At 43.4% G+C, this 22,333-nt stretch overlaps 1 protein-coding gene across 2 annotated transcripts in view; it reads right to left on the bottom strand.

The window, feature by feature from the left end:
• Nucleotides 1-369: 369 nt before the first annotated feature.
• The window catches only part of Smyd1 (SET and MYND domain containing 1), a 48,577-nt gene continuing 26,613 nt past the window's right edge, over nt 370-22,333 (bottom strand). For both annotated transcript variants that reach the window (XM_032906339.1, XM_032906340.1), the window contains 5 exons: nt 11,292-11,481; nt 4,736-4,828; nt 3,045-3,208; nt 1,438-1,606; nt 370-637 (listed from right to left, as the gene is read on the bottom strand). In XM_032906339.1, coding sequence (XP_032762230.1) covers nt 479-637; nt 1,438-1,606; nt 3,045-3,208; nt 4,736-4,828; nt 11,292-11,481 — 775 coding nt within the window. In that variant the 3' untranslated portion in view covers nt 370-478. The remainder of the gene's footprint in view (nt 638-1,437; nt 1,607-3,044; nt 3,209-4,735; nt 4,829-11,291; nt 11,482-22,333) is intronic.

Genomic DNA, 22,333 nt, shown 5'->3' on the forward strand with positions numbered 1-22,333 from the left:
TCCCAGTCTGCAGAACCCTAAATGTTCGTAACTGTAGATGAAACCAGCAGCCCCAGAGACCTCTGCACAGAGAAACAAGCAGCCACCTGAGATTCTAGGTACCTGCCACTCTTAGCTCAGGTGTTACACACACACACACACACACACACACACACACTCACACACACACACACACACACACTCACTCACTCACTCACACACACTCACCTCCTCTGAACCCCTCTCCATAGAGTGCACCGTGGCATTTACTATTATGCTGTGCCTTGTTTGTTTACATTTTTCTTTCTAGCCCAAGTATATTTGGGGCTTCCTTGTTAAATAGACGGTGGAATCTAGCACCCGACACATAGAGAAAGAGTTGGTCTGAAATGAGAGAGAACTAAGCTGAGTTGAATTGAACCAAAATGGCAGTGGGGGACACGGAGTAGTAATTTCCTCAGCTCCGCAGCCACAATGCCCCCACCCTCCAACAAGGTCCTCATTGCTTCTTATGGAACAGAGCTGGGGCTGGCTCGTTGCTGGGCTCAGCCATGACCTGCATGGGCTGGTTGTTCAGGGCAGCCTCTCGCATTTTGTGGTACATGAATTCATTTTGGCGGAACATACGCAGCTCCATCTCTGTCTGCATCCGCATGGCCTGTGGGACACAGATAGATACAGCACTGGTAAGAAGAAGTTCCCAAGACACAGTTCTGAGGGATCTTTGAATAAATGACCCCCTGGTCAGTAAAATTCAACTCTATCCCTTCAGAAACGTGTGTGTGTGTGTGTGCGCGCGCGCATGTGCATGCACACTATTATGAACAGATGGTGTAGCAGTATGGCTAGCATCATAGAGAGAGGAAGCTGGACCCATGAAACAGTAGCCAAACGGTTGATTTCAGCAGAAAGTGCTTCTTCTCACTATTAGCTGGGGACCTAGATCTGAATCCTGGATCCTAAACTCTCTGGTTGTAGGATGTCAACAAAGTGACTTGACCCCTTCAGCCCCCTGTTTCACCATCCAAGAGATGGCGAGATTTCTCTGTACCTTACAGCAGGTTGGGAAGATTATAGTGTACAACATGCAATGTAGTCCTTGTTGTCCTACATATCCACTCTGGGAATATTCAGAAAAAGTTAGGTGTTCAGAGGCCCAGGAAACTGTGGTAAGACTGACAGACTCTGCCATTGACAAGTTTAATATACTAGATATAAAATTAGCCAACTCTGACCTTACCATTAAACCACCAGATGGCTATAGACAGAGAACTCCCCTCTATGGGGCTTCTGTTTCTTAATATTAATCAAGGGGGTGGGCTAAATCATTCTAAGTTTCTTTCTGGTCTAGTAGTAGTCTATAGACTTCCACAAGGCAAAGTCCAGATGAACCAGGCCTCCCATCTTAAGAGATCTTCTAACAAGACAGTGACTGCCCTCCTCCAGGATGCTACTTACCTCTAAGTCTTTGGTGATAGGATGGGAGGGTCCATGGGTCACCAGGAGAATAGCATAGGCTTTGCAGATCATCCCATGCCCCACTTCGATGTGACCAGCATGCCAGTTGGTCAGCCCTGCCCGCATCACAGCCATGCCCAGTTGGGCATTGTTATGGTGGTAGAGTTTCCTGCAGAGGCACAGAAAGTAATCCTGACTCATTATCCCAACCGTCCTTACATCTGTAGAACACAGGAAAACTCCTAACGTACTCTGGTGGTTATCATTGTCACCTTGACATAATCTAGCATCACTTGGGATAAGAGTCTTAATTGAGGCTATGGGCATGTTTGTGGGTGACTGTCTTGAGGGCCTGTGGATAGCACCATTCCCTGACCTGGGGATCCTGTATCTTGTATGAGTGGAGAGGACAAAGTGAGAGCAAACTCGCTTGCATTCATTCATTCCTGTGGGTGTGCTGTGACTTCAGCTTCCCAGCTGATTGGACTGTAACCTGGAATTGTAAGCTAAAGTAAATCCTTTCCCTTCTAAACTGCTTCTCTCTGGGTATTCTGTCACAGCAGACAGACATGACACCAAAGCCAGTACTCTTATGCATCAAGTCTGTCTAGACTTCCCACTAGTGATGTAAGGCACCAGCAGCTTGTTGTAGGTATTGAAATACGTAGAGCTGACTAATGTTCTACATAGTGAGGTCAGGAGAGTTGGGAATCTGACCTGGACCACCAAGTCAATGCTTCATGGACAGAGAGGACCACAGGTGTACTCTGAGCCAGGCACCATCTGGAGCATCTCCAGTTCTCTGGGGAACATGAAAGGAAGCTCAAGCTGGGAAATATAACTTTAATGTCCTTCCTGGGGCTGCACTATATTTTCTTTTCCTAGAAGGGCTCCTTCCTAGCATGCTGACAGAGTACCTGCATTTTTAATGACAGCATCCTCTAAAGAAAAGCCTGCTTATGACAACTTACTCATCTGACCAGAAACACAAATGCCTACGATAATATGAACATAGAAGGCAAGAGAGAACATTGGTGGAAGGGAATAAGAAAGCAACATACTATAATTTATAAGCAAGAATGGCCTCTCTCGTCACAGAAGAGCTGTGAGAACTTATGAACATATGTGTATATCTGCACAATATTATTTTATGTATATATGTACGCTCATGTATACTTATATAAATATAGACACAATGTAAATATATTGCTATGGTCTGAATAAATGCCCATGCCCAAGACCTATGCATTAAAGATTGGTCATAGGTTATTAAAGGGAGAATAAAATACTGTCCAAGCACTTAAAATTGTTTCATTTAGAAAAATCAAAGGCAGAAGACAAGGCTTAAGTGACAAGTAAGGAATGTATACACAAACAGACCAGAGATGACAACCAAGCTTCATCTGAGGAGCAGGTCTTACATCATTATTTGATCATCATTACTTGGGATATGAAAAGGCTCATTTGTAAGAAGCATGACCACGACTATGTCTTGCAGGTGATACCACTTGTGGGTAAGGGGAAGAGTCAAATGTGTGCCATCTCTTTGGCATCCCCGGAGCAGAGGGTTTCCGGGGAACTACCTGAGACTCAGGACCATCACCTACATGTAGCCATCCACCATCCTCCTGGCATAATGTGAGGCCTCTTCAAAGGCCTGGAGGTAGGAGAGGACTTCTGACACAATGCTTAGCAGCCGAAGCACATAGAGGTTGGTGTCAGCAAACACCGGTTCCTGCTTCTCCAAGCACTCCCGACACAGCTTCACAACCTGGAGGGAGACACAGCTTCATCCATCACTACTGTACCAGAGTTTGTCTGAACCCACAAATGGAACATCAAGACAACACTAGATCACACTTTGAAACCTGGTGGAAAATAAAAACAAGGTTTGTGGTTTGAACCATCAAAATGGTCTGCGTGGCTAAGATGTAGGCATGGGAAAGGATAGATGTGGGACATAAAAATGACACAACAAAGGAATTTTCAGTCAGTAGACAGCAGAGCTGTGGAAACTACATGCATGTGTGTGTCTCTCTCTCTCTCTCTCTCTCTCTCTCTATATATATATATATATATATATATATATATATATATGTGTGTGTGTGTGTGTGTGTGTATGTATATATATATATGTGTGTGTGTATATATACAGTGTAAATGTTTTGATATGGTTTGGGTAAGTGCCCACCCCTAAGAGCTATGTATTCAAGGATTGGTCATCAGCCTTTGATATTATTGAGGGAAAGAAATGAAGAGGGGAGAAACCAGAGGAATGGAGCCCATGGGCCGACACCTCCCCTTGGTGTGGCTCCTAACAAATGCCTTTGTCATAGATTCCCTACCATGCATAACACTTAGATTTCATGTCTTCCTCCCATCTGACAGAACTCAGGGGCTAAGGAGAATGCCTTACACTGGTCGCCCTAGTAAGGGCTCATACATGTGCAATGGATGAATTAGTAAAGGAGGAAGAGGAAAAGAAAGAAAATGATGCCAACATGAGGTAAAATTAACTACCATATTAACATACTCTAGTAACAGCCATACCTGGCTCATCCAAGCTGCATAAGGAGCTTGGAGGAAACATCACTGATTCATGGTACTTCTGCTCCATTTCAGAATGGAAAGATCCAAGCTTAGACATCAAGACATAAGAATAAACTCCAAGTCGCTAAGACTAACTTCTCAGGTATGATGGTAAATGCTGTGATTCCCACACTCGGGAAGATAGAGTTGAAGGCCAGCCTATACTACATACAAAGACCTTGTCTCCAAAAGCTAACCCAGCAGTAGCTCTGCAGACCACTTAGCTGCACACGGAAGACCTGTGGAGGCTAGGAAACCTTGATTCCTCTAGAGGAGACGTTAGAGAAATTGTCCTGGCTATAGGAGGGGCATGAGGTGTTTTGTGAGTATAGTATACAGCTAGATGAGAAGCCTTTGGGCTTTAGGAGCCAAAGTTGAACGCCCAGTGTGCAGCGGCAGGGTGTAAGAGGCATATACTCAGTGATGGAAAAGCAAGTAGGCCACTCTGTGTCCACTCTTCCATTTCTGATGTCACAGGCATTTCCCCCGAACCCTAACGCATGGATCCAGTGGCCGTTGCTCTCCTGGGCCAGATCTCATTGGGCTCAGCAGTCAGTGAGAATATGTCCTTAATGGATGCTAAAATGGAAAGTCATGAAGAGAAATGGCCTTCCAGGAGGGCAACCTGTTCAGTGGTCTCCCTTTTCTCATCGCTCCCTCACTCTCCACCCTCTTCCCCATCACAATCCTTTATTAAACGTGCTCTCACCTCATGATACAAACCCTCAGAGCGAGCCTTGTCTATTTTTTCCAGTGTATCCTTTGAGAACTGTATCATCTCCTTCACCACTTCCTGGGAGGGCTGGGAAAGAGAGGGACAACCAGTTTGAGATCACCTCATGGTGGTGGGAGTCGGGGTGGGGGTGGAGGGCAGCCCATTTTATCTCCAAGTACCAGACGGCTGGGAATGTAGTTCCTTGGTAGAGCATTTGCCTTGCATGTGTAAGGCCCAAGGTTCAATCCCACTACTACCAAAAAAGAAAACAAAAGTAAACTCTCTTTGAGTATCTGCATCTTTGATGTTCGCTGTAATGAATTCACTCACTGTAATGCAGGATCAGAGTCCCCCCGAATTCCGAATGCCTCATTTCTCTGAGTGTGCTAAAGACCCCTGTGCCCTTGCCAACTGCCTCTTCATGCTTCTTTTTCTCACTTTCTTAATTTAGAGCTTTTTGGTTTTTGAGGATTTTACACATGAGAACTATATAGTTGTTGTTGTAAAAATATAAGAAATAAAAAAAGTATTGTCTTTTATCCTCTCTAGGTCCAGCACCGTGGTGCCCCAAGATATCTGCTGGATATCTTGCCAGAAGCACACATTCCAATTCCGTGGCGGCCCAGACTAGCAGCCCCACACTCCATTACACTTAAATCTACACATGAAAGAACACACAACACAGTAACCTTAGATCCAATTGATGAGATATAATTGCCCACCTAAACATACAAAGCCCAGTACCATCCATCCCTTAAGAACATTAAAAACAACCTGTAAATACACAGAGCAGAATCTTAACGTCACCTGCCATATTGTCCTGCTATGGCTTCTCTCTCTGTCCCTCCTGTCTCTTCCTCGTTCTGTTCCAGTCTCCTCTTCCTTCAAACTTTTCTCCTGCCCATCCTTCCTTCTCCTCCAATGACAGGCCTCCTTCTGACTTGTACCTGCCTCACCTGTGACATCATCCCACATATAGTCACTTCATTTCTATCCCTTTTTCCTACTTCAATCTCTCCCATGTTCCCCCACTCACCCAGACACACACACACACACACACACACACACACACACACACACACACACACACACACACATGTTAAGGATGACCACCTGAAGAACTTACCAGGAAGCTCCTCCCTGGAGAAAATTGATTCTCCTCTCTCTGCAGCCATTGACTACCTGTAGCTTTTCATTTAGGTTTGGGGCCTTGTGAGAGTTCCCCTGTGCACACTGGGAATGGCGTATTGACTCTTACGCCATTGCCTAGGCAACCGCTTTGCTGAGATTTCATGGGTGTGGCTTCCCTTTTGTGTCTAGAAGGTATTCTCTCACAGCAGGCATCCTGGTCCTCCGGCTCTTACAATCTTTCTGCTCCCCTTTCTGTGATTTCCCCTGAGCTTGGGAGTAGGGGCTGCATTGTGGGTGTATCACTTGGTTACTTCATGGTCACTTATCCTGTGCATTTTGACCAGTTGGGGATCTCTGTCATAGACTGTGCAAAGAGAAGCTTCTTTGATGAGGAGTGAGAATGTCACTTATCTATGAATAAAAGCATCACTATTTAGAATACAGTGAGAAGTTTTATGGGTTTAGGAGAGTAGTGGGTTCCATGACCTTTCCAGCAATGGGTAGTTCGCTAGGTTACAGTGCCAGGCATGAATTCCTACCGTGCTTGGGCCTTAAGTCCGGTTAGACATCTGTTGTTCACTGCCAAGATAAAGCTGTCACTCTCACATCGTTGAGGATCTCTTATTGGCCAGTCATCATTGTGGCTTTTAGACTTTCATATGGGTAGAGCGTCACCTTTCAATACTGTGAGAGCCGGTCCCCAGGAAAGATGCTTATAGCTCAGTTCCTCCAAGTCCTGTCTCTGGTGTGTGTGATGTCTTCTGAAAGAGGGTCTTACCTTCAAGTGCTGGGAGGCAACCCAGGCCAATGGCACTAGCCTGTATTGTCTGGGAGTCTCTTGGACATCCCTGATCAACAACTGAGACACAGGTCCCCTGTACCTCAAGTTAGCACTAGGGGTTTTGTTAGACAGTCCACAGTTTTGTTTGTTTTTTTGAGGGGGGATCATTATCATCCAAAATTGCATCACTCCATTTAAACTACACACACACACACACACACACACACACACACACACACACACACACACGTGCATGCACATACATTTTAAATAGTAATTTTTTTTTTGCAACCTGAGGAATTTTTTTTTCCCTAGGGGATCTGAACCCAGGGCTCTTGTGTGTGTGTGTGTGTGTGTGTGTGTGTGTGTGTGTGTGTGTTTGTGTAGTAGAGGTCAGAAGAGGGCACTGGATTCCAGGAAGTTGGAGTCACCAGCAGTTGTGAGCTCCTTGCCCTACCTGGATTGTAAGAATGAAACTCAAGTCTTCTGGAAGAGCAACAAGCATTCTTACGCACTGAGCCATCTCTTCAACACCCTTGTCACACTTTGATGACTAAGGTTTAGAACCTTGCTACCACCTTGTCCTTGGTAGTCTGGCTCACTATTGGGCTTTTGGACTCAAGAGCAGAAATAGACATTGACCCCTCATGTGTTTTCTCTGGAACTTTGGACTGGGATTCTGCTGTCTAAAATTCTTTGCTTCAAGTCAACTACATAGTCCACAGACCTTGTATTTATCTCCATCTGAGTCACGGATGTAGAAACACAGAAGCCAGCTGTGGTGATACATGCAGTAGGCCCTGAACCTTAGAGGGGGAAGGCTAGTGGATCAAGGCTCCAAGATCAATCTGGACTACAAGAGATCTGTCTCAAGCCTGAGGACTTGATCCAAGAATTCCAGGGGCCACTGGCACTTACTAAGAGGCTCCTTTGGCCACAGACATTTAGATTGTAGGAATGAAACCAAGTTATTGATCTTGGAAAAGCAAAATGTGAGAGATTTTTCACCCACTGAGCCATGTCTTCAAAACCTTGTCACACTTTGATGAGGGTTTTGGTATGTGAGGTTTAGAATACGTTAGGTTTGGTATATGAGGTACCACATTAGGTTTGGTATGTGGATAAGGAAGTACCATAGCTACAAAAACAGTTGCATGAGGGCAGCATTATTTCTTGAAGGAGGTGTGCCCAATGTCTCCAAGTCCAAAGGAAGAGATGGAGAAAAGAAAGAGAGGAGAACGGTGGGTGCTAGAAGAGGACAGCAGGAGCTAGGTGAAGCTGCAAGAGGAGGAGCCAGGTAGACGGGAGGGGCTACATAAGGGGCGGAGCTACACTAGAAGGTGAGCAGCCCCTCAGCAGGAGGCAGAGAGGAAAGAGGACAGAGTATGAAGAATGTTCCTGACCTTGGAAAAGCAGCCTTGAAAGCTAAAAAGAGACAAAGAAAAACCTAATTGGGCTAAACAAGGTGTCCAGAGGTACAACTGAGGAAAGCGTTAAATATTTGTTTTTATTTTCTCATTTTAAACTTTTTGTTTGCATTTCCTAGAAATTACTGTGCATATGTAAGTGATTAGAGTCCACAGGGGCTACCAGGCTCTCATAAATTGTTTATTTGTCATGATGGCTCATCTGGAGCTTTGGGACTGAGTGGGAGGAGAAACACAGAAGCCAGGCCTGTGGTGATGCACTGTCTCGTAAGGTGAAGAACCTACATAGTTCAAGGGGAAAGGCTAGTGGACTTTCATTTTACAGACAAGGAAAAAAGGATCAAACATTGAATGGCTTAAAAAAGAAAGAAAACAAAAGATCCTGTCTCAATGCCTGCAGGACTTGGGAGGGGGAGGATCCAAGAATTAGAAACCAGGCTGAGCTAAATAATGAGTTAAGACCAGCAGGACTGTAGCTCAAATTAATTCATTAAAAAACTATAAAGGTGTACTCGATCTTTCCTGTCCACACATTTAAGCTGAGTTACTTTTATTTTGAGTTCATATACTTACTTTAATAAAGAACCCAACTTAAAGAGGCCAGCAAGATGACTGAGTGGGTAAAAAGCACTTGCCACTAAACCTGGCAACCTGAATGTAATCCCTGAGACCCACATGATAGGAGAACCAACTCCCACAAATTGTCCTCTGATCTACACACACACACACACACACACACACACACACACACACACACACACACACACACACACACGTGTGTGTGTGTGTTTGGTTTTCATTTTGTTTTGGGAGTTGTTTGTTTTTGAGACAAGGTCTCTCCATTATGTGACTCTGACTGTTAGAACTCAAACCAAAGCAGACCAGACTGGCCTCAAACAAAGCCTTCTATTTTGAAATTAAAAGCATGGTTTTGTAATTTAGATAAAGTAGAAAGCCCAAGTGTCCAAAGGAAATACGTTAGAAAGATTTTGCTTTTAATATTAGGTTCAAGAGAAACCACTATTCAGGTTTTGTCAACCTGAGAGACACTGGAATGTTATCACCACTAGCAATTTATCTACAGTGATGGAGTAGGACTTAAGACCACAATCACCTTCTGAACTGTGGAAACCCACCCATAATATGCAAAGACTTTAACTACTATGTGTTGTAGAATTTTGTAAGGTGGAAAAAAGATTTTGTCTACCTACCAAAAAAAAAGCCCTAAAAGACAAATACTAACAGTATACAAGCCATTTGATTCTGATTGGGGGAGAAAAGAGGTTGTTCCTGAAAACAAACAAATAAACAAAAATAACTAAACATAATCCTTGGCCCAATCTATTTTATCTCCTGCATGGGAGGATGGCCAACTGGTCAGAGCTTCCTTCTCTTCCTTTCTGCAAAGATACTGACTATGCTTCCATGCCAAAGTGTGTGTGCATGTCTCCTAAGTTTCATAACATGGTAAGGTGACATGGTGTTATGAGTTGAATGCTCAGAACGCAGCCCGACTTGCAAGTAGCATCCTAGCAGATATAATTACCTAAGATGAGTCATGGCGAATGAAGTAGGGTTGACCTCAAACCACACATGACTGGTGGCCTCATTAAAAGAAAAAGAGGACCAACAAGCAAGAGGAAGATGATGTGAAGAGACTCTGGGAGAAGACAGCCTTCCACAAACTCAGGAGAAACATCCAGAATAGATCCTTCCCAAATAGCTTGTTGATGGAGGATGGCGGGCCTCTGGCTTTCAGAACTGTAAGACTGGGACACTAAGGCTTAAACTACCCAGTTTGGGGCATCTGCTATAGCAACTCTAGCAATGTAAGATACGTACAAGGCATCTTAACTTGTTTTTCTTGAGGAACAGCTCTCACTGCAGAGCTGCACACAGATGCCTGCTTCATGCATGAATGGTTTAGGGTGTTATTTTCTAGTTACATATTTCCCTGTGTGTTGATTTGAGGGTATTTTTTCCTCTCACTACTTTATTGTTCCTAACAGTCCATCTTTATCTGTCAATCTTATAGCAAACATGTGAGTGTCTCTTCTGGGTGGATCCTTAGAAGTCAATCTTCTTGGTGAAAATGTTCATGTGATATAATAAGAACGCAAATAAGTTACTGGCCAGAAAATTGTGTAGAGCAGCCCAGGGATGAGGATGAGAGAGAGAGAGAGAGAGAGAGAGAGAGAGAGAGAGAGAGAGAGAGAGACTGTGGAGGATGTCAATGAGCACATACACCAGTAGGTAATGGAGCCATGAGTCAGATCCCATGACCAGAACTCTGGAATTCACCCAGCACTTCTGCTCTGACTAAGAACACATTCTCTCCTACATAGGATGCAGATGAGGGTTTAGAAATTCGTGTGCATGTGCTCACAGACACTAGTAGATAGCAGTTACAGAGAAGCATCTAGTTAACTTCTTGCATACATCTACTAAGACTGCCTTACTGGAGGAGAGAGCAAGCCTTGAGGACATTTTTACAACTCTGACTTGATATCCAATTGTTTTGTACCCTGAGATTTTCCCCCTTGACAGAATGAGATTTCCTCTAATCACAGATACAGAAAACGGCCTGAGCCTTTCGACAGAGTTCTCCCAACAGTGAGAACAGTGCCCCCATGCCTGTGCTGACCCACCCTCCACCCCTGTGTGCTCCAAAGGAGGAAATGGGTGAGCAGGAATTGGCACCTTGCATAGTTTCTGCTTCTTGCTTATACTGTTATGTAGGTGTCTAAATATTTTGCTCTAGGTTTGCGTGTGGCTTTACCTGGCTACTCTGTCTCCTGACAGCTCAGCTGTCTCCCAGCTCATATGAGCTCCTGGCATCCCCTTGGCAAGCCTGCCCCGTCTCCACAGTACCCATCTGTGCACAAGGGAAACCATAGCAATCCCTTTGCCTGTTGGATTTTGATCTGAAGTTCTCCACATTACTTACTGCACAGGCTCAGGGTGGGGAACCGAATCCTGCTGAGTGCCTGTGCCAGGCCTTTTACACAGGCCACCTTGTCCAATGTTCACAATAGTCAGGTCACTACAACAGTCTTTCAGAGAAAGACTGGTTTCTTCAAACGTCCCCAGGTCAGATGGGACCTGCCTGCCTCTCTCTTTTCTCCATCCCACGACATTCCTCAAGGCTATAACACCCGGTGCCCAGTTCCTGGGAAGGCAGATGCAGACCCTGAAGCAGGGTTGTGTGTACCTTGGGGTCTTCCTTCACTGCCAGGAAGAGGTCGTCCTTCAGCCCCTTCTGGCAGTGTTCACAGGAGCAGTCAAAGTAGTACTGCTTCTTCAGCTGCTGCCTGCGCTCCTCGCTGAGGTGGAGGAAGTCTATGTAGGACACCGTCAGCTCCTCACCTTCTGAGATCTTGCCCAGGGCCCGGAGCTCAATCCTGAAGCAAGAGAAAGAGTCAACAGAACCCTGAGCTGATTAGCATTCCAGCAGCCCAGCTTCAAGGACAGCAGCCTCCACTAAGGCTCTGAGAAAATGCCCATTCCCTCCAGAAAGGTCGCAACCTAACGTAGAGCTATTACACTCATCCGGTGCCACGTCTGATCCATCCAGTTAACTTTTCTGGTTCAGATAGAAACCCCATAAAGGACCAGGCCTGGTCTTAAAGCCAGCTTCTATGCCCACAGTTTTAGGCACTCAGGTACTGATCAGCTGTTACAGGATAGGAATAATAACAAAGACAAAACAAGAAAAGATCCAAAAATCATTTCCTTAGTTTGAAGACTACATCTCTGTAACACACACGTGAAGCTGCCACCATCTTGGCCCATTCTGTGCTAAATCTTTTAAGCTCCCTTGGACTTTATGTTTAGGTTCAATGGCTCAAGTATACATTAAATAGCAAACATATGCTCATCAGAGACCACCAAAGAAATTTGAATATAAAAAGGCTGGGGCTGTTCGTCTGATTTACTTTTGCATTTGTTGAAAGATGGTGCTAACTTCGTTAGTAACAGTAGTTTTGTTTTTTTAATTTCCTTTCAAACTAGGCATGGCCCTCTAGTTACTCAGAAAACATCCCACCTTACTGTGTAATAATACAGAAGGTGCTGTAGTGAAAAAGGCTCCTGACAGACCTCCAGCTACGCCAGCACAGTGTCTCTCAGACAGCCATGCCTCTCTACCACAGTCAGACTGCAGGAGGAGGAGGAGGGGGCAGAAGGGGAGAGGGAAGGAGGAGGAGGGGGGGAAGAGGGAGGAGGGAAGGATGTGGTAAGAGAGAGGAGAGAGAGGAGGATGGAGGATGGGGAGATGGAAGGAGGGGGGAGGAGGAGAAGGAAGGGGGAGGAGAAGTGGACAATTTCAGTCCTCACTTATGTTCCTGTAGCCCCAGGAGCCCAGAGTTTCACTGCCCAGGCAGTAAGTGGCAGAAAGCAGCAGACTGGGACAGAGATTCTTGGTCACCACTCCTAGAAAGACTGTCAAGCACCATGAGAAAAGCAAGATCCCAGCATCCAGAAAGGTCCAAAAGCACCTATTCTCTGTCTTCTTCAAAGATAAAGAAGTAACTGCTGAGTGGCAGGATATGCGGACCCCACTATCTGGGCTGACTACTTAAGGTTCCAAAGCACATCCAACAAGTGATAATGTTGGGGGCTGAGCTGAGAGTGTGGCTCAGTAGACTGCCCTGCCTGAGCTCCCAGGACTGACGTCAGGGAAAGGGAAAGGTGCTGCCCTCCTCTCGCTCCTCCGGTCCCCTTGAAAGGGGCAGAAGGAAGAATAGGGGCATTTTTCATACTCTGTCTAATAAGATACAATTGAACTCCATATCATAGAAAGGAATCTGCACGAACATGTTACTGATAACTCAACACTGGTTTGTTCTGAGGTAAGCATTATCACGCTCACACACAGCCCAGGTGCCACTGAGCAGTACAAGGACAATACTAGTGGCACACTAACTAGACACAGACTTCAAGACATCCACAGAATGAGGAAAGAGTGCTAGGAATTACAGGAGGGACACTGTGAGTGGCAGAGGCGTGGCTGACTGACCTTCTATGTCCCTCACTTCCACATTATTATCTGCCGGCAGAGGTGACAAGGACGGCATCTGTTTCTGAAGATGTAGTCTGCTGCCTCTGCAGACCATCCATTCTCTGGATAGAGCACAGTTTAAAATGTTAATCCCTGGCGGTGCCAGGAAGCTGGAGCGCTGGCATTCCAGGGACACTTTCCAGTTTTCTCCAAAGGGTGTAGCTGAAGTGACAAAAACAACTGGGGTGTGGGGAGGTGGGGGGGTTGGCACGTGATCCTGCTCACTGCTTTCTGAGAAGCCTGGTATTTCCGACTTGTAGAGGACCTCCATTTCACAGAGAAGGCTGTCTACATGAGAGAAATAAGTCATTTCCCTCAAAATCCCAGAGTTCCATGGAGGCAGGGCCAAGATTAGAATTTACATATCCTTTGTACCCTTCAGACTGGCAGGTCCTGGCTTTCAGCTGACCCCTGGGTCTGTGATAGATGCACGGGGAATGGCCTTGTTTTTAGGGCTCCACTAATGTTCTGAAATGCCCTATGTGAGCCATTCCTGGGCCAGTGAGGACAGTGGAGGGCTAGTGCCCTTGTGGAATAGGAAGGCAAATTGGAAGCGTTCCTCTGCTAAGCTTAATCTCCAGCCTCCGCAGTCTATGTTTTAGGCATATTTTGGGGACTGTGTATACCCCTGTAGACCCTTTACAGAGCTGGCCACCATAGTGACATATCAGTGTGAATCAGGGGCAGATTGGTTGGTATTTTCAGAAATTCTCCTTCCATGCAAAACCTCAGGTATATTGAATTGTTTAAATGGTGTGTGTGGGGGTGGGGGGTGGGGGGGTGGTGTCAAAACCAAAGTGAGTGTGGTGATGCATGTAAGCTCAATGCTCTTGAGGATTATGAGTCTGAGGTCAGCCTGGGCTATATAGGAAGTCCAGGGCCAGCCTGGGTTATTCAGTAAGCCCTCTTATACAATGAGAGGTGGGGGGAGAGGGAGAGGGGGAGGGGGAGGGGGAGGGGGAGGGAGAGGAGTTGGGGACAGGGAAGAAAAGGAGGAGGAGAAAAATGAAGGAAGACAAGGAGAGGGGAGAAAAGGTAGAAGGATATGTCACAGGAAGGGAGAAAAAAGGAAGAGTCCAAAAATGAATTAACTTTATGTCACTTAAATATAAAAATATGCCTATAATCTCAGCTACTCCAAAGACTAAGTAAGTTCAAGATCTACCTGGACAACAGAGCTCAAGGCCTAGGCAAATCAGTGATGACCTCAAAATCAAAAATAGAAAGAGGGCTGGGGATCTAGCTCAGTGGTAGACTGCTTGTCTGACACCTCAGGCCTTAGGTTCAATCCCTAGGACCGGAAAGAAGAAAAGAGAAGAGGAGTAGAGGTGATGCTTCTCAAACACAGCCAGATGTGTCCCAATAAATCCATGACATGTTGAAAACACTCTAAGTGTCTAATGGGATGAGCATCATGGCTTAGCTTTGCCTGCCTTAAATGTGCCCAGAACATGGCCAATAGACCACAGTTAGGCAGAGTGAACCAGCACAAACCTGTTTTATAGTGAAGGAACAAATGTCTCCCATAGTTTATCACTGTCCTAAAGGTGAGACGGGTCATGGCGATAGCCTTACATGTTTGTTCTTACTATAGAACATAAGCACTGTTACGTCAAGCCACTGTAAGTTAGGAACTGTCTATACTCAGAACTAAGGATTAAGGGATGAACAGTGATTAAAAGAACTGAGGGCTTAGCCCTGCTCCTTCCTCCACCCAGCTTCCTTGATCAAATCTGATTCACCCTGAGACCCAGACCCCTTCCATCTCCAATATTCTACAGCTCTGTAGTGGAGCTAACCAACTGCAAGCAAGCGACTCATGCAAGTGGTTTCTGCAGACACGGAGAACAAAGTTAGAACCACATAGAGTTAGAACTAGGGAGGCCCTGAGATTTGCTTTTTTCAATATTGTTTATTTTGTTATTTTTGTTTTGTTTGATTTGAAACAGGTCTTATGTAGCCCAGGCTGTCCCAAACTCACTTGTACCCAAAGACGATTGGCATTCCTGATTCTCCTGCCCTACAGCCCTACTGCCCAAGTTGTGTGCTTTTGACTTTCACACTATAGGTTTAGAACCCCAGCCCAGGACATGGGGGGAGCTATTCAAAGTAACAAGCGGTACATACTGACACAGATATACCAACCATTCCTGCCCTCGCTGCGAAGCTCAAATTTTGGAATACAACATTTTGCTTTAAATCCACTTGAAGCCCAAACCAAGCAAAAGACCCATGTGGTCATCATTAAGAAAAGCCCAGGGGATATGGAATTTTGGATAACCTAAGTTTGTGTTTCCTGGCCATGGTCTAATTCCCTTTAAAAGGAGAGTTGTGGTTTTTGAATTGACAATCAACATGCCACCACATGAAAATGATCCACTTTTCTCCAGAGGAGTCATCTGGTATAGGTATGGCCCCACTGAGTTCAGACCATCTGGTGTTACTTCTGAGGAACCAGCCTGCCTCCATCTTGTGCCTAAAAGCCTTCTTAGAGTAAAGACAAACTAAGTCATTCCTTCTTATGACTAAACCTCTGTTTCTCAAGGATTAGGCTTCACCCCTCCTGTAACCTTTATGACAAATGGTTCTGCACTGCCTGTTCCCATTCCATGGGAATGGCAATCCTGCGTTTGTTTCAAAGAGTTGTTTACAGCCATTTTGCCACCCTACCTTTGTTTCAAAAGGTTGCATGACCACCTATGACTACCTGGGTATGACTGCCTGTTGCTATGACTACCTTCTTATGCCCACCTTGCAACCATGTCTTTGCTTCAGGAGAGACCAACTTGTTATGTTTATGCTCTGTTCCTGTAATCCTGCCTGTTTTTGCCTGTCATATCCCCTCATCTTTAAGTCCCCTACCCCTGAGCTATAGAAGCCTTGTCTTCCTCACATCCAATGCTGACCTCTCAAACCCTACCTTAGCAGGAGGAAGGCCAGGTACACAGATTTTTAAAAGTTTGCTTTAATTACTTGCTTGCTTTAATTAATTTGGCCATGATGATTTGGTCGGTGTCTTTCTCCTCCCATCTTTGGGATTAACAGTTTGAGTGTTACTAACATTAAAGACAGGTATTTCCTAGGCCCATCCAGAGTCTGCCCCTGGGTTAGATGTAGTAACACATGGCTTTACTGAAGGGCATCTTCATAAAATCTGATTCCCCCTTGCAGCATGGCTGACAGATATAAGATATTCTAGATACAATCATATCTTTCAATCCAATTATCAGACTGTTAGAAAAATGGACCCTAAGGACATGGAAGTTTCTCTGGGGAGACAGAAGGGTCAGAGAGGGAACTTGTCTCCTGGAAAGAGATTTCACACAGTTCTAACAACTTACAGGATGAGACTGAAACCCAGATAATGATGCCTCAGTGAGGAGCATAACCATACCTTGACCACGGCCATTCTGATGTGCATCTCCCATGGCTGTTCTGATGTGCGTCTATCCCTGTCCCTCTATTTAAACATTGATCTGTGGGGCCTTAAAGATGATCTGAGAGATTTGCTCATCCCTTTGTTCTCCTCTCTCCAGCTTCCCAATGTGACCTGAATTAATAAATCCTTTTCTGTTTTCCACATTTAATTTGTCTTTTAATTGACTTCTTGTGGAAGGGTGGCCAGACCTGGCATGGCACAAGCTGTGACCTCCTAGTTACCTGCTAGAAAGCAGTCTGAGACACAATAAAGACAAACAAAACACACAAGCACGCGTGGGTGCACACACACAGACACACACACACACACACTCACACACACACACTCACACACACTCACACACACACGCTATCGCCTCAGCTATTTGAAGAGGGGAGAGAGACCGTGAGTCTCCATGACTCCATCTTTGTTACTAAGTCTTCCATGCAGCTCGGGGAAGTGGAAAGACCTCTTTTCTAAACTGGCAGCACCTGCTTTCGTGCAGCTGTGCCTTGAGTCTATCCTATGATCACCGGTTTGGTACAATTTTTGTCTTCATATGTTGCTGTGCCAACATAACAGTGAACAAATTGTGTACACTTTACTTCTTTTTTAGAATTCATTTTTGTTATGGGCTAAAATTATTTTTTTGGCATGCCCAACTAACGTGCATGTGCAGATTCGATTGAAATGTTGTGATTGAACATTGAGGCCTGGTAAATGTATTCTACCTCATAAATGTAAGTATCCTAAACATCTTACAGCCTGTTACAATGACATCTTTGGGCATTCTGAATGTGTCATAAACCTTTATTGATATATACACAGATTTTGATAAAGATTTCCCTCCAAAACAAATTCTAAATATATAATTTTATCCCATTTATATAATGGCTAACATAAAATTCCTATGATTTCTTCAAAATATTTTCAAAGAACTGTTAGATGTAAGTTCTTATTACAGTCGGACCATAATAAACAAATACCTATCTTCACGCCTTCTAAAGATTTCTATGCTGTGTCCTTTTTGTAACAAGTGCTATAGAAAATATAATCCCAACAAACAGTACTGCTTAAAATCTTGGTTTATTAAAATACATCTTACGTGGGATTACTTACAGAGACCATCTGTCAACTCATGGTTATGGTTTATTTTTTATAATGTACTTAATGCCAAATTGGCTTATAAATAAATGCTCATGCAAACTAGAGTTGTTAATTTGGTTGAGCTTCATTTTAGATCATAGTCAAACTAAAAATTTAAGAAACAGAATAATGATAAAAGACAAAAAGTATAATCAATGTGACCACGTAGATGAAACAAAGATGGCAAATTGCCCTAAATCTTTCTTTGGGATAATTAACATGAGTTTCTAAATTCAGGAAATTTAAATCTGTCTGGAGAGATGCCCCAGCAGTTAAGAGCATTGGCTGTTTTTCCTTGAGAGCTGGGTTCAACTCTCAGTACCCATAACTGGTTCACAGCATGGGTTATAACTGTCTCTAACTCCAGTCCCAGGAGATCTGGTGCCTTCTTCTGGTCGCTGTGGGTACTGCCATACACATGGTGCATAGACATACATGCATGCAAAGCATCCAGACACATAAAAATAAAAAATAAATAAATTATAAAATCTGCTTACAAGACTATGTAAAGAATTCTGGTCAACAGAAATGAACCCACACACCTATGGTCACTTGATTTTTGACATAGGAGTCAAAACCATCCAATGGGAAAAAAAATAGCATTTTCAGCAAATGGTGCTCGTTTAACTGGAGGTCAGCATGTAGAAGACTGAAGATTGATCCATTCTTATCACCCTGTACAAAGCTTAAGTCCAAGTGGATCAAGGACCTCCACATCAAACCAGATACACTCAAACTAATAGAAGAAAAAGTGGGGGAAGCATCTCGAACACATGGGCACTGGAGAAAACTTCCTGAACAAAACACCAATGGCTTATGCTCTAAGATCAAGAATCGACAAATGGGATCTCAAAAAACTGCAAAGCTTCTGTAAGGCAAAGGACACTGTTGTTAGGACAAAACGACAACCAACAGATTGGGAAAAGATCTTTACCAATCCTACAACTGATAGAGGGCTTATATCCAAAATATACAAAGAACTCAAGAAGTTAGACTACAGGGAGACAAATAACCCTATTAAAAAATGGGGTTCAGAGCTAAACAAAGAGTTCACAGCTGAGGAATGCCGAATGGCTGAGAAACACCTAAAGAAATGTTCAACATCTTTAGGCATAAGGGAAATGTAAATCAAAACAACCCTGAGATTCCACCTCACACCAGTGAGAATGGCTAAGATCAAAAACTTAGGTGACAGCAGATGCTGGCGAGGATGTGGAGAAAGAGAAACACTCCTCCATTGTTGGTGGGATTGCAGACTGGTACAATCATTCTGGAAATCAGTCTGGAGGTTCCTCAGAAAATTGGACATTACACTACTTGAGGACCCAGCTATACCTCTCTTGGGCATATACCCAAAAGATGCTCCAACATATAACAAAGACACATGCTCCACTATGTTCATAGCAGCCTTATTTATAATAGCCAGAAGCTGGAAAGAACCCAGATGCCCTTCAACAGAGGAATGGATACAGAAAATGTGGTACATCTACACAATGGAATATTACTCAGCTATCAAAAACTTGCGACTTTATGAAATTCATAGGCAAATGGATGGAATTGGAAAATATCATCCTGAGTGAGGTAACCCAGTCACAGAAAAACATGCATGGTATGCACTCATTGATAAGTGGATATTAGCCCAAATGCTCGAATTACCCTAGATGCACAGAACACGTGAAACTCAAGAAGGATGACGAAAATGCAGATGCTTCACTCCTTCTTTAAAAGGGGAATAAGAATACCCTTGGGAGGGGATAGGGAGACAAAGTTTAGAACAGAGGCTGAAGGAACGCCCATTCAGAGCCTGCTCCACATGTGGCCCATACATATACAGCCACCAGACTAGATAAGATGGATGAAGCAAAGAAGTGCAGGCTGACAGGAACCGGATGTAGATCTCTCCTGAGAGACACAGCCAGAATACAGCAAATACATAGGCGAATGCCAGCAGCAAATCACTGACCTGAGAACAGGAACCCTGACTAAGGAATCAGAGAAAGGACTAAAAGAGCTGAAGGGGCTTGAGACCCCATATGAACAACAATGCCAACCAACCAGAGCTTCCAAGGACTAAGCCACTACCCAAAGACTGTACATGGACTGACCCTGGGCTCCAACTGCATAGGTAGCAATGAATAGCCTAGTAAGGGCACCACTGGAAGGGGAAGCCCTTGGTCCTGCCAAGACTGAACCCCCAGTGAATGTGATTGTTTGGGGGAGGGCAGTAATGGAGGGAGGATGGGGAGGGGAACAACCATCTAGAAGGGGAGTGGGAGGGGCTAGGGAGATGTTGGCCTGGAAACCAGGAAAGGGAATAACATTTGAAGTGTAAATAAGAAATACCCAATTTAATAAAGATGGACAAAATAAAAAGAAGAAAAAGAATTCTGGTCAAGATGTTCTCTTCTTGATCCTCATTCCAATTTTGGTTCTACTACATGGTCCCTATCGCTTGAAGATACAAATTAACCTAGATGATTACCTATTGCGGGGTACATTTCTTCCTTCTCTGGAGATACTAAACTCTTTATTTATTCCAAAGGTTAAGAGAATAATTTATGTCTATGCTTTTGGATATGTTTGTTTCTCCGTGAATATATGTTGTACACACACACACACACACACACTAAGGATTTTATGGATATTTTTGACCATACTGCCTCTTTAAAAACAAATACATTAACAAAAAAAAAGTTTTTCAAGATCCTTACTGTAGCCAAACCTACATAAGAAAATAAACCTAAAAAAAAAAAGTATTGTCATTTTTAAAACCTGCTTTAAAGCTACACTGACATCTTAGAGTTTAGAGATCACCTTACTATATTATTACCACGATAGACTTAAACATTATGCATCTTTAACTTTTAGTTAAGAAAATATTAACTATGTTATAAATGCCAAACTTTATCCTGCCCTGGACAAATTATCCTACATCTTATGCCTCAAAAACACAAGTAAAAAGTAAATGTTTTTTCTAACAACAGAAAAAAAAACATATTTCAAGCTATGTGTTAAAATAACTTGAATTTTTAACAAGTATTAAATTTGGTTAAGAAAACAGTGAATGTATTTTACCTATGTTTATGACTGTGAGATTTCTAAGATGTCATGCTTTCTGTGTTTTAGACATAATCTCCTGAGCCTTCATTTAAAATTCCATCACTAAAATGTTTTCTAAATGTTATAGTAATAGTATGTTGTAGAAAGATGTTTTAAAATGAATATAATTGTAATTGAGTTAAAAACAATATAAAAGCTTATTTAAAAGTTCTTTAAATTAATTCAATATCCTTAGATAAAATTAATGCTTGATTTCCTACAATATTCTCTCAAGGTTTGATTTGTTCTTAGTATCCTCTTACTACCCAGACATTTAAAATCTGTGATTTAATCTGTTTTCCCATTGGACAGAACCTTTGCTTTTGAATCATTGCTTTAAGTGTGTGTGTGTGTGTGTGTGTGTGTGTGTGTGTGTGTGTGTGTGTGTGTGTGTGTAAAATCTGTTTAGAGAGTTATGTCTGCTTAGAATATTCCTAGCCTACAGAATGATTATGAAACATGTTTTGATGCACAAATATTTAAATTAGTTCATAGAATGTTGAAAGCCAGGCAACCCAAGGCTCTTTCAGAGGCCGTGATGACAGGACAAGGGAACCTAGTTCTGTCCTCGCTAAGGGCAGGCCTAGTGAGGTGCAGTCTAGGGCTGGAGTGAAGGTTTCTGTCCCTGGGAGCTAGACTTTTCTTCCTGAAGAGGCTGGAGCTATCAGTCTCAAGGCCACTGTGTGCTGTGTCTGTGATGCCCTTAAGAACCTTGTGTTCCCCTTTGTGCAATACTGCTTGATTAGCTTCCTGCTGACTCTGTCTGATTGTATGATGTATTGTATGATTAGCTTCCTGCTGACTCTGTCTGATTGTATGATGTATTGTATGATTAGCTTCCTGCTGACTCTGTCCTTTTTTCCTCCAACAATGTATACGTAAGAGTATGTACTTCTCAATAAACCTCCTTGGCATAAGACACAGCTTATGACCATAGCACATCACCTGACCCCAGCTCTCCTATCTACTTATCTCCTCATCTTCTGGTCCTCCCCATTAGGACTCTGTCATTGAGGAGTGACATGTGAGTCCATACAATCTGATCTAGCAGATAAACAAATAATGCATAATACTGTAAAAAAAAAGTTAACTTTAATAATTAAAATCAAAATTAGTTAGAGTCTCCAAATAAAGTCCCAAATGATTCTATCAACTGAAAGAAAAGAAGACATCACATCAAAGACTCCGTTCTGATTTAACGATCAGGACTGTGTCTAGGAACTCCTAGCTCACTCCTGGGAGACAAGAAAGGTTCTCACATCATCTGAGAGCACATTAATGAGGACTTCAAGATGGTGCACCATACCTACTTCCAATGCCACCAACGAGCGAGTGTTCCAAGCTACTAAACATCTCTCTCATTTTTTGTGTTTCTTACTCATTGTGTAATTAGATATTAGAAGTTGCTTATGATATCCATTATTCTTTGTGACAGATTTCTAACTGATAAAATAATACTAATTTTAGTTTCAGCGAAGTCAAAATATTGTGTTTGGCCATTTGACCATGCTTTTTGTTGTGGCTGTTTGTT

This window comes from Rattus rattus, chromosome 6 (assembly GCF_011064425.1).
Source record: "Rattus rattus isolate New Zealand chromosome 6, Rrattus_CSIRO_v1, whole genome shotgun sequence".
Lineage (NCBI taxonomy): Eukaryota > Metazoa > Chordata > Mammalia > Rodentia > Muridae > Rattus > Rattus rattus.